This window comes from Cheilinus undulatus, linkage group 6 (assembly GCF_018320785.1).
Source record: "Cheilinus undulatus linkage group 6, ASM1832078v1, whole genome shotgun sequence".
Taxonomy (NCBI): domain Eukaryota; kingdom Metazoa; phylum Chordata; class Actinopteri; order Labriformes; family Labridae; genus Cheilinus; species Cheilinus undulatus.
The window spans coordinates 30803201-30816234 of record NC_054870.1 but is presented as its reverse complement, the minus strand read 5'-3'; the positions used below and the strand labels follow the sequence as shown (position 1 = coordinate 30816234).

At 39.3% G+C, this 13034-nt stretch overlaps 1 protein-coding gene across 2 annotated transcripts in view; it reads right to left on the bottom strand.

The window, feature by feature from the left end:
* Positions 1-2226: 2226 nt before the first annotated feature.
* Positions 2227-13034, bottom strand: part of chrm3a (cholinergic receptor, muscarinic 3a) — a 152709-nt gene continuing 141901 nt past the window's right edge. For both annotated transcript variants that reach the window (XM_041790114.1, XM_041790115.1), the window contains one exon: positions 2227-5898. In XM_041790114.1, the coding sequence (XP_041646048.1) occupies positions 3915-5879 (1965 nt within the window). In that variant the 5' untranslated portion in view covers positions 5880-5898 and the 3' untranslated portion in view covers positions 2227-3914. The remainder of the gene's footprint in view (positions 5899-13034) is intronic.

Below are 13034 nucleotides of genomic sequence, written 5' to 3'. Positions count from 1 at the left end.
TAAGTAGCCCTCTTAAAAATATTGATACTTTTGTTTAAAACAAAATTGAAATACATTTACAATAGCTAAAATGGGTTCATAATGGCAAAAAAAAAAATGCTAGGAAATTTATTAGGTGGTGAAATTGGAGTTTAAAAGTAGCAGAAATGGGTTCGAAGTACCAAAATTTGGATAAAAGTGGCAAAAAAAATAACCACAAATGGCATTAAAGTAGCAAAAATAGGTGGCAACTTGGGGAAATGGAATGAAAGATTGATGTAAACTGGCAAAAAAAAAAGGGTTAGCTGAGGCAGAAATAGGCAGAGATGGGTTAAACTGGCAAAATGGGCATATTAAATTGTGAAATGTGGCATAAAGAGGGGTTAATAGTGGCAATTATGGGTCAGCAGAGCCAACAATAGGCAGAGCTTGGCAAGATTTGGTTTATAAGTTGCAAAAACAGGCAGAAAAAAAGTGGTGGAAAGTGGCAAACAAAAAACGGTTTTAAGTGGCAAAAATGAGTTAAAGTTGGCTAAACTGGTGGTAAAAAAGTGATGACAACAGGTTGAAATGTGGCAAAACTGGTGTGAAGTGGCAACAGTGTAAATTAACAAATATTCCTTTTTTTTTTTTTTAAGGCATCTGGAGACCCCTTCTCAGTGTCTCACGACCCCCAATGGGGTCCCAACCCCAACGTTGAGAACCACTGCCCTAGAAAATTCTTTTAACAAAGTATATATAATTTCCTGCATTTTGACTGTATTTTAACATTTCCCATTTTAAGGCTGTTATCTGTTTGAAGAATAAACTTTTATTTTTGAAGACGATAAAGACTGAGTGACAATTGGATGTGCATTAGTATTCTTATTCTTCTCATTATTATTAGGCTATGTTTATTGTGCGGTATTAAATGATTTACACTACATAAAAAGTTATGCTTGCCTTTGATAAGTAGTTTTGTCAGCTGACAGATATTTACAGCCTATCACAGCATCCACAATTGAGTCAGGCTTTTATTACTGTGATAAGTGAGAACTCTTTGCTGTAGACAGCTGCTTGTCAGCTTAAATTGACAGTTTTGCAACAATAATCATTTACCTCCTCTTCTTCAAAAGCCTTCTGTCTATTTTTTGGAGATTTAACATGTTACACCAGGTGATTGCTGGCGTAACGAGCAGTTTGCTCTCAAGCTTACTGAGGCAGCAGTAAAGAGAAAAATAATTGTATTGTAAGAAATTGGAGTGGATCTGACTGAAAGTGCTCGGTAAAAAGATGTGACTAGGTGGTGACCTTGTCAAATACAATGGGTCCAACGACCATGTAGACATAAACGTTTAAAGTTGAGTTTCTAAAAATCTTTAGCCTAGAAGGAGTTTCCCTAAAGGAGTATTTTCAGTGACTTAAAACACGTTTTGTGAGTGTTCAAAAATTATGGCCTATGTTTGGACAAGGCCAGAGTTCCTAAACCCTGCCATCACAGTACCAATCAGTTTGTTGCATGTACAAAAGCTATAGTCCTCCAAGCAGGCAGCCTGGGCTCAAGTCTGACTTGTGGCTCCTTTTCAGCACATACTTTTCCAGTCTCTCACATAAAATCCCTGCTTTTACCACTGCCTGATCAACTTCGGGTAGAAAAGGCCTAAAAACAAATCTTAGAGAGGTAACTCAAGAAATGATGCAGAGTTAAGCTGTCCTGGATAATGATTTCAGGTATACTTACCGATTGACTCAGATTTACAAGGCTCCTCTTTGCTTGTTCCCTCTTATTTATGTGCTCCTCTACAAGGAACTCAAAGCCATTATGCCTTGTGACACTGTTAATCCATTTGTTTCTTGTGTAAGGAGTGAAAAGGGAAAAATGCGTTCAGTTTTGCCACTGCCTCAGCATAGAATACTCTCCAGTCTGATTTGAAAGCTATTTCACTTGAAGCCTTTTGTTCTATATTAAACGATTGATAATGCAAGACTATTAAAAAGTGCCTGTGTTTTAAATTGTTACAGTGACCTCAATTTCTTGCACTTAATTGCTAATGACTTTTGCATTCATTATTTTTTTTTGTTTTAATTCATTGATTGTAATCTGTCTCTTGATTATGTATAATTTGTTATTAAGTGTGCTGCTTACATCTTGGCCAGATCACCCTTGTAAAATAGATCTCGATCCCTCCTAAAGGTAAATAAAAGAAATATAAATGAAAATAAAATGATACAAAAAATCAGCCAAGAATGGCTCAAAATACCAGTGTGTTAAAAGTTCTGTTTTTTTATTCACTTCAAATATGAATGGTTGGCATACTTGCAGTTTAACAAATGTTCGCATTTAGCAAGTCAACTTCCTACATCTCCAAAAATATTTCATATTTTTATGAAGACTTTTGAAGAAAACTGAGTGAAAGCAGAAAAAGTGCACTGATAAAAGGCATGGAGAATTTCAAATTCATTTTTTCAGCTAATAAATCATGCTTTTATGAACAGTGTTGCACTCATAAAATAAACCTACTTATCGTTTAGTAATCCAGTTGAATTAAGCATTTTTTCTTTAGCATTTAAAAGGTTTTGAACTAGGAGAAGAAGCAAACCACCTACTTATCAAAATTAATTCTCACCCCACATGGTAAATTAAGAATTGGCTCTCCTTCTTTCAAAATAATTGAAACCATATGAAGACAAAATGATCACAGAATTTTAAAATATTGTACCTTTAATCACTTTTTTGTCTCCATGTTGGCAAAATTCAATAGTGTTACTGCACTGTAAAAGTTGGACTTACAACATTACAGCCCTGACAATGACTCTCTCTCACCACTAGAGGCTGCCATTGCTCTACCAAAGATGCCTGGCTTTTTACAAAGTTCCTCAGATGTTTCACGTTGTAGAAATTCAAAAGGTGTTGCAAAATACACACACATCTTTATAAATGGACATAGTCATGTGTGCAACCAATCATTGTGTATCAAGTCAGAAATATCCAAATGTACACAAACAGAATATTATCATCATATAATCATTACTCATGACAGAGAACCGCAGGTACATATAAAACACAACCAATGTACTCATTGTCTCCACCATAAAAACCACAACAATCACATTGAACACAACAGCAGTTCACTGACTGTAGTGCCACAAAAATATTCACAACTCAGTTCATCAGAAGAATCATTTTCAGACTGGCTCAAAATCTCAGGAATATCTAGAAAAACCAAAGATGAAAATCACAAAAATAACAGATCTCTGTTGACTGAAAGTAAGGACACAATTTAGGGACTTTTTAATACTCACTCAGACACAGGAAAGCTATATCCATGTAGAAAGGCAATTTACACAAGTTCTGATAAAAACACATACCAGTCAAGTGTAGAACGGCATGTCAAATCAGGTCAACAGAAAAGCCTAGGAACCAAAAGAACTTTCTGTCTCAGCTTTCAGTGACATTTTACAGATATATCATTTTGTTTGAAATGCAAAACCACTCTGCACATTACAGATCTAGCTAACTACAGAGAGAAATGATAAAAAATGTAAATCCCCAATCCCCTGACGAAGATACCCTCTAACCTTTTGTCAATTGCACTTCAATAATTCTCCTGCAAAGCATTTAAAAGCCCTTTTCTATCATTTCAGTTCATTCTTTCTCAGCTGTTCTTGTGTGAAGTAGTAAATAGTTCCTCAAGGACAGAGGGACGGCTTTCATCTCAGGACTTCACCTCATACAGCCTCAAATGCAAATACACATCTTTGCTAAACAAATGTACAAAGACATACCTCAAGTCTGCTATGTCAGATTGCTGTGCTTGACATACCAGCATAGAAACACATCAAGGATTTCTAAGCAAAGTAACTCCACATAAACATCAAAAGGTTGCTCTTCTTTTTCCTTGTCCTATGTTTAATCTTCAGATTCTCTGTTATCAACAGTTCAAACATTAAGTCCTTTACGTGGACTCCCTGGGAATCCTTTTGTGGAAGACCACTGATTGCCTCTGCTCGAACTGTTGCTTCCTCCTTTTTTTCTGATCCCAGCGACACATCAATATCATCTTAAAAGTTGTACGGAAAGTCTTGTTGCACAGTGCATAGCACATAGGGTTAACCGTGCTGTTGACGTAGCACAACCAGTACCCTACTGCCCACAGGGTCTCTGGTATGCACACTTTGCAGAAGGCATTGATCAATACCATGATGTTGTAGGGTGTCCATGTGATGATGAACGCAAAGAGGATGGCGCTAAGAGTTTGCGCAGCCTTCTTCTCTTTCACTAACGACATGCGCTTTCTCTTTGTGATCTGAGTCCGAGCTCTGGCAGCAAAACGCTTCGCCAGAGCCGCCTCTTTGAAAGACAAAGGGACGGAGGGGGATTTAACGGTAGTGCTGGTGGTAGTGCTATCAGCGGCAGTGGTAGTTGTTGTTTGGGGATCATCCAAAGAGCCTTGGTTAGAGTTCGACTGGATGGTAGGCATTGACTGAATCTTACGTGAGCAGAAGCGTTGGTGGTAGTTATTGTCCAAACTGTTTGCAGCATCATTGGCGTCAGGAGTTTCAGCAGTGGTGTTGGTAGTAAGAGTTGAGATACTGTCCCTGTTATACTCCGCTCCCCTGAGAGGATCCTCCTCTGAGGCTGCATCTAGATCTTCACACGATGTAAGTTGGGAATTCACAGCAGCTTTTATGCCCGGCAGGCTGAGAACAATAGAGAAAATAGCATGACTTTTTGAAATCATCTCTCTGCCTCCACAGTCCTCATCATCTGAAGAGCCAGATTGATCTAGTGAGACTGCAGCATCATTGTTGTTCCAGCTGTCGCTGCTGCTCTGGTCTGGATCACGCTCCCCCTGCCGGATACTACCAGGTCGCCAAGAACGTACACCAGGCCAGCAGTGGAAACGGCCAACCAGCTCCCGGCATGTACTCCTTCTCCTTGATAGCCTGGTCAGTTCGTAGCTGCTGCAACTTCTAGAGCTTCCTGCTTGGTGGACAAAATGGGCTCTGTCTCCCGCACTGTTGCCACCTCTGCCTCCTATCGCACCACGGCCCCCCGACCCCTGCAAACCAGCTAACTCTTTTGATCGGTTCTGGGTCTCCTTGTAAATTCGCCAGTAAAGAACACTCATTATCGTCACGGGCAAGTAGAAGGCTGCTATTGCTGTGCAGAAGGTTATAGTGGGCTCAGTGAGGAACTGGATGTAGCATTCCTCTGGGGGTACTGTCCTTTCACCCTCAAAATACTGCCATAAAAGAATGGCTGGGGCCCACAGAACAAGAGAAACAAACCAGGCAAGGCCTATCATGATCCCAGCTCGCTTCGTGGTCCGCTTGGCCCGGTAGGTCAAAGGCCTTGTGATGGAAAAGTAGCGATCAAAGCTGATAACCAACAAGTTCATGACTGATGCATTGCTGGCCACATAGTCTATAGCTAGCCACAGGTCACAGGCCCAGTTGCCCATGGCCCAGTAGCCCATCACAAGATAGGCTGTGTAGAGGTTCATAGAAATCACCCCAATGATGAGGTCAGCCACAGCTAAGCTCAGCAGAAAGTAGTTATTGACCGTCTTTAGCTGGCGGTTGACCTTGAAGGAAACAACTACCAGGATGTTCCCAATGATGGTGACCAGTGACAACATGCCCGTCAGCAAGACAATAAGAACAACCTGCCAAACATGACGGCCACCCAAGGGTTCAAGGGCAGCAGTTCCGTTCCCCTCCGAGGATTCTGGGGTCAGGTTTAAAAGTTTGCTGGTGGACGTTGAATTATCATCCAGGGTATTCACATGAAAAACCAACCAGGGGCCACCTCCAGTTCCTCCAAGGTGGAGAGCATTGGATTGTGGGTAGACTCCGCCTGCCGGGGTGGAGGTGTTTGCAGTCAGGAAGAGGCCAGGGTCTGTGCTGTTTGAACTCATTGTTGTGTCCGGGCATATTCTAAAGAGAGGACAGAGAGGCAGAGCAGGATGGAAAGGGAAAGAGAGAGGGGGGAAGAGGGACTTGGCACAAAAGGAGAAAAAGAGCAGAGAGGAAAGGAGAAAGGAGAAAAGACTCATGAGTACAAATACTTGGCATTCCCATTCATGTCCAGTGGGTGAGGCTAGAAAGCCGTTGTAGTGTGTCTGAGCAGGCAGAGATGTTTGGACCTCATTTTTTCTGTCATGTTAGACGATCACTTATAACTCAATTTGTAGACCATCTGTATCCTCACTGTAAATGCATTGCTTGCCATATTTGAAATTACAACTTGACATTTGAATCAACAAGGTTTGACAGCTGGATGGCAGCAGATGACACTTCTGTCTTACGACTTCTTGCAAATTGCAAAGAAGTGTCACTTCTATATCACAAGGGTGGGAATTACCTCTTGAATGGCATTCGGTCACAGACATGGGTGCTTTTCACTTGTCAGCTCAGACCAACAGTGATGGACAAATTTAGCACTGGTATGGGTGTCAACCGTGGCCCACAGCTTCTGTCAGTTAAATAGTTTCCATGAGATAGGCTGATGTTATATGGTCAAACTACTAATACTTTATTGATTTCTCTAGACTGTGACCATGAAAAAAACATCAGGTTCGTTCACTGGGCCTGAACAAAGACACAATAAACACTGGTGGCTTCAGCTCCTGTAAGCTATAGCAGAAAGAAGTTAACTCAAGTAAGAGCTTGCAGAAAGCACTAAGAATTGAGGGAAAAGATTGGATATCTGAACCAAGAACGCCCTTGAATCCTTGAGAGACAATGCAATTGTCTAAGGCATTACTTTGATGAAACAGATGTTGTGTTTAGTTACCATCAATTCTGAGCTGATGTGTGAGGATTCGTTGAAGAAAGAAGAGAGCTTCTCATGAAAACTCCAATTAAAAGCAAGGTTAATCTACAAAATCCTGATTTCTGTACAAATTTTGAGTTAAAACATTAGTACTCTTTTGTCATTAAAAAATATGAACTTTTTTTGTTGCTGAAATATTTGCGGTCAGAAAAAATAATCAGTTGGGAAGTCCTGAAAATGAAACACCTAAAGTAGAAGATTTCTTGGTTGCATTTTATTTCAGTGGACCACAATTTCCCTTATAGAAAGAAGTAGTATCAACTAGTAATTTCTCTAGAATAAGGTGGTAATTACCTAGAATAAGTTGGCATTTTATCAGGTATAATTCAGTTGTATATATTAAGTATTAAAGTGGTAATAATGTGTGGCAATTTTCTGGTGATGAGGTGGTATTTTACGCTATCCGGGTCTTTTAAGCAGACGTTTTTTGTTTTTTTCATACATGCAGTCTCTGAAAGCCCACACCCCTTGCAGTGCTTTTATCCTGACCTAATTCTAACCCTTGTAATATTGTGGTAATTCCTTGGCAATAATTTGGTGGTATTATACCAGGTAATTTCATAGGCATAAAATTATGATTTTCTATGGAATTCCTTATGGAATTTCTTTTGGAAACGAAGAATTTTGGGAGGGGGGAAGATGTAAAAAATGAAGCCAAAAAGGTAGATTTAATTCAAACACTGGTTTATAACAAGTCAACAAACACAGCAGTCACTTAATTTGTTCAGAGCTGTGGGCAAAACCTAATCTTGAGGCAGAAGAAAAATCCCATTGCAAGAATTAATATGAGCATGATCCAGGAAAGTAGGAGGTACTGCTTGTTATTTGACTGGATGTCTTTTCTCCACAGAAATCTCAACAGCAAAAAGAACATCCCGCTGTTTTTTTTAGTAGTTGTTTTTTTTTTTTTGTCAAAGCAGTTCTAGATAATTGGATAATAACAACAGAAAGTGTTCCTTTGTAAAGCAGCATGCATCTTATTCAGGTTTTGTTTTGGGACACTAATTACATTTGTACTTGTGGTTTTGCAGGTATATTTAAGTCTGTTTTGACACATAGGAGGATACCTGAAAACAAAACATAATCAAGTGAGAAAGATAAGGAAAAAAGATCAGCCAGCAGTGAAAATTATTCTGACATTTGTTATTTTTCTTATGAACATGAAAAAGCCAAATTAAATTGGCCATGGGAGATTTATAAAATCAGTTAAAGACTAAAACATCCAAGGGGGTGAAAACCTTTTATAGGCACTGTATGTCATCATGGATGTGGCTCTGTTAATTTTTCCTCTCTGTTTCAAACTGTTCTACTTTACTTTCAAATATGACAAAAAAAGTGTCTGATTCATCACAATCCACGTGTTTGATATAAAAAAAGTGCGGCATGAGACTCAAAGCTCTCATGTTATTTTGAAAGCCATGAACATGTTGTTTTACTCTAAGGTTTATAACAACAGTTTATTTTAAACATGTCACCAACAGCCAGCTACAGTGAAGGGAACAAACAATGACCTGGATGACAAGAAAGACTATCCAACACTACTTCTATAAGTGTCTGAACAATTGCACGAGCTGATAAACACAAGTGAGCATGACAAGAGCAGGCCCAGGTAAAAATGACTCTTTCCACAGATCTATTTTATCCCACAGGTAAGGGTATTTTTGTGCACCTGTGTCTTTAGAGAGTCTCAGACCTCCCACTGAGCTATTAAAGAACCGCAGTAGCCAGCAGCGACTCACAGCGGATTGTGACACTGAGCACATGCTGCTACTATTATTATCAGGAGGTTCACTGTGGTCTCTACGTGAACACTTTATAGCACAGGATGAGTTTGTTCACAGATTTCACACTCAAACTGTTAATGCTACATGATCATGCACCACTTACAGATTCAACATTACAACTACAGAAGCATATGCCGCACAGTCATGCATGCCACTTTTTCACCCACAGTTTTGTTGTAATAATGGTGCAAAAACTACCTGGAGAGGGTTTCTATGTTATTTAAAAACCTCCAGGATGTACAGGTGATTTAGTTTAGAGCCCTGTTTTCCTCTCAACACTACTTTTTATTAACTCCTTTGGGGGAGGTGGGTCTCATTTATTGTAGCCAATTTATCAACCACAATATTGTCCTCATATATTTATTAACTGATAATATTTGTGTGCATTTCCCACAGTGTTATAGTGTCTGTTCAGACCTATGAATGAGTTTACTCAACTGCTCATGAAAAATATTTGCTTAAGGAGTGACTGCTGCTACCTTAAAGATAGGGCATGCTATGCACACTTGTGATCTCTACTTTATTTGTGCAGGAGCTAAAAACAAGATTTTTCCACTGTCTTTAACAGCATTATGCCTTAAATCATTCTGACTTTTCAGCCTAAACCACCTAAAATAAAGTTCCAGAGACTGGGGACCTTCACTGTCCCTAATAAAGCATCAAATGCTGTGCACAGTTGTGCACACTCATTAACAGGCTTTTAGCATCACTGGCATATGAACGCGGCAAAATAAAACAGTCTAAAAACCACATTATTATTTGATTAAGTAACTGACTGAAAAAAACTCGAAGCATAGCATACTTAATCTCCTCATATAGACTCCAGCACTAAACTTCACAAACTAAACTTAACAGAGTGCAGGTGGTGTCTGTGTGTATCTGTGTTTTCGAAAAGCAGCAGACCCCTACATTATTGCTATGATATGCAAAAGTATACATTACTTTATTTCAGCATTTGTCTAATGTATATTTGCTTTATTTAAATACTAGGTAAAATACTGTATATGGCAGATGGTCATATTTTTTCTATATTTCTGAAACAGGTACTGGTCTTAAAGACCCTGTAAAGTGAAAATGAATCTGTATTTAGGTTTGTTGTATGATAGGTCACTGTGTTATGAACCCCTAAATCAAATTTCAGTCAAATAAAACATCTCTAAGTTTACAAAATCAAGATATAAAATCATGAAAAATGAGGCTGTAAAATCTGCTCCAGGATGGTGTGGGCATGTCTGTTGAATGAGCTGAAGCCACGCCCCCTCAGGAGAAATACGAAACTCTCAGATTTAAATATATAACAATCTGAATGTTGTCCTTCTGAGCAGACTGCACCTGCCTGGCTCTGTGTCAGAGAGGAGACAAAGTCTGTTTTTTGGCTCAAATCTCTGTTATGATGTTTTAAATGATCCTTAAGCCACTGTGGCTGATAGATTTGGTAAATTTACCTTATAATGAACAAATAAACAACATATAACTGACTGTTAACTTTCAATTAAGGCAGTGACATCAGCGAACAACTGACTGTACTGAGATGAACTGCTCTGTGGTTTTATATTGTAGTGTTAGAGGGGCGGGGTCATTCCCTCCTGTGGGCTTGTGACATCAAGAGCCCACATATTGGCCCCACCCACATTAAACCAAGCCAGGAAAGAGGTGAAAAACTTTTAATGGTCTAAATCCAATATTCAGTCACATGTAGATCTCAGTGTTTTCACATGTTTACAGCAACCTTATTCCAACATATCTAATGTGTTCAGACAAAAACTTCTTATTTCACTGTATAGGGTCTTTAAGTAAAAGTTCTGATATGTAAAATATAACTAAAGTTAAACCATGTGATTAAGGAATCTTTATCAGTGGCTGTCTTACCCAAATATCTTTGCTGCTGTCACAGTCAGCAGGCAGCAGCAGACACCACAGAAATAGCGGCTATACTTCTGTACACTTCTTTTAAATGCCTGAAACTAATGTAATGGAGGTGATGTCATAACAATGAATCACAGTGTACTGGCTAAGCATCATCTTTTCACATTTCCATGATAAAACTCCTTGTTTATGATGCACATGACAGTTAAAGAGATAGCAGGTGAGATTTCTTTTAAAAGGAACACTTCTTAAACATTTACCGGATAAGTGCAGCAAAGAGAACAGAGGTATACTTTGTTATTTGCAGATTATTAAATAGACAGAAGCTGAAAGTGTCTCACTTGAGTTATAAGTGGATGGTAAATAAATCAAGACAAATTTCAGACCTTAAACAAGCTTCTATCAAAATATCAAACCAAGAGAAGCAAACGAAGATGGAGTGTTTACTAGTGCTTCAGGATGTCAGAAACGCAGTTGGATAACTAATCGGTTCTACCTCCGTTCTCCTGCTACTCATGCTTCGGCCCCTGATTAGAAAATGGACATAGTGTGATCAATCACAGGCTGCAACGAGGTTGAAAAAAGCTCCCAAAGAGCATAGAGGAGAGAAAAAATACCATCACAGTTCACAAAAGCACACATTACACTTTAACAATAAATTACTCTGAGATTCCCAAAGAGACAGTGGGTCTGAAATGTTGTCTTATAACACAAGAACTATGGTAAATAAATTCCCAGAACAAGACAATGAGAAATTAATTATGCTCTGTTTGAATTTCATTATTTGAATTTTTTATTTTGTTTACACCCTCTGTGTTAGAAACTAATCAAGGTAGCGGATTCAAGTTTGGCTCCCTTCTGTTCAAGCTCTTTTCTTCTTCAGTCCCTTTTTGTTCTCATAACCTTACTAAAAGATGTGTAACACTTATTAGCAACACATTTCTGTGTCATATGCTCAGAAGAATTTGCTTTGAAAAGTTAAGTCAGCCTGGTTTTCATTAGAGTTGAGTTTACAAAGAAGGTATTGTTATCACAAGCATACAGAGTTTAATTTTCCTTTGTAGTCATCTACACTTATGGACAAAAGTATTTGGCCAAACCTGTTGAATTTGGATTTAAGTGTTTCAATTAGACCTGTCGCCAAAGGTGTATAAAATCAAAAATCCAAGCCATGCAGTCTTCAAACATTTGTGATATAAAATAGGTCACTCTGAAGAGCTCAGTGACTTCAAGCGTGGTACTGTGATGGATGCCACCTTTGCAATAAGATCTCTGCTGGATATTCCACAATCAACAGTAATCAAATCAGTAATATTATTAAACAGTGGAAGCCTTTAGAAATAACAGCAAACAGAAGACCATGTAAAATCACAGAGTGGAGTCAAGACTGCTAAAGCTGATGAAATGTTGTAAAACACATGGACCCTGGACTGTGGAGCAGTGTAACAGTTTGGGGAAGGCCCTTTTCTATTCCAACATGACTGTGCCCCATTGCAGAAAGCAAGGACTATGGTTTGATGACGCATTGTTGAGGAATGTGATTGACCTGCCTAAACCCCATTGAGCACCTTTGGGATATACTGGAACAAAGGTTGCAAGCCAGGCCTTTTTGTCCATCATCGGTGCCTGACCTCATAAATGCTTTTCAGAATGAATGGGCACAAATTCTCACAAAATACTCTTGTGGAGGCAATTGTGGAAAGCCTTCTGCAACTCCATATTAACATACTCGTATTTGAATGCAGTGGGATTACAGTCCCTGTTGGTGGGATTGTCGGGAAGTAGAACACTTTTGTCCATATAGTGTTGGGGCCTGGTTAGAAAGTGTCAGGACCAATCAGCAACGAGGGGCAGTACCCTCAGGCGCGGCGGAGTCGTAAGCAGCAGCGACAAGAGGCTGGTGCAATTATGGCGGAGGAGCTTAGTGTGGATGCTGCTAGAGCGCCAGTTTTATCAGAACTTGACAACATTTCTCCGTTAAAAGAAGAACAAAGAACAACAGTGAGTTGTTTTCCTTTTAAAAAAGACAAAAGTTGTGTACTGACATATCTATAGTCGCCATGGTTCGCGTTATTCCTTGGTAGCTGCGCATGCACACCTCGGTCCTGGTTGTTTTGTTGCTCTGATTGGCCTGTAAAGATGTGACGAACAGAACGTGCATCCAATCACACTCCAAGATTTTTGAAAGTCTCTGCCCTTTCCCAAACACTTAGTATCGAAGGTTTCCCAGATGGATGTGTGAAACACATCCATCTGGCGTGTCAGGTTATAAGTGTGACCTATGGTGTCAAAAGTCTTTGTTTGTGTGCCGTCAAACGTATGGTATATGTATGTACATGTCTGTATTTGTTAGCCTTCTATTCATGACTCATTCATTACTTTCCTGTAGAAGGATTGACCTAAAGCATGGGGAAAATATTTACAGTGCACAGGGAACAGCTAAGCCTTGCTGTGGCCTCAGACTGCGTTGCTGAATGACCATAAATTTACATGTGAATCCCCTGAGAGGACAAACTGGCAGCACAACAGAGGGAGAGTGCTTTTTGTTTTGTTGTCCTCTAAAATTGATCCGATCAAGCTTTTTTTAC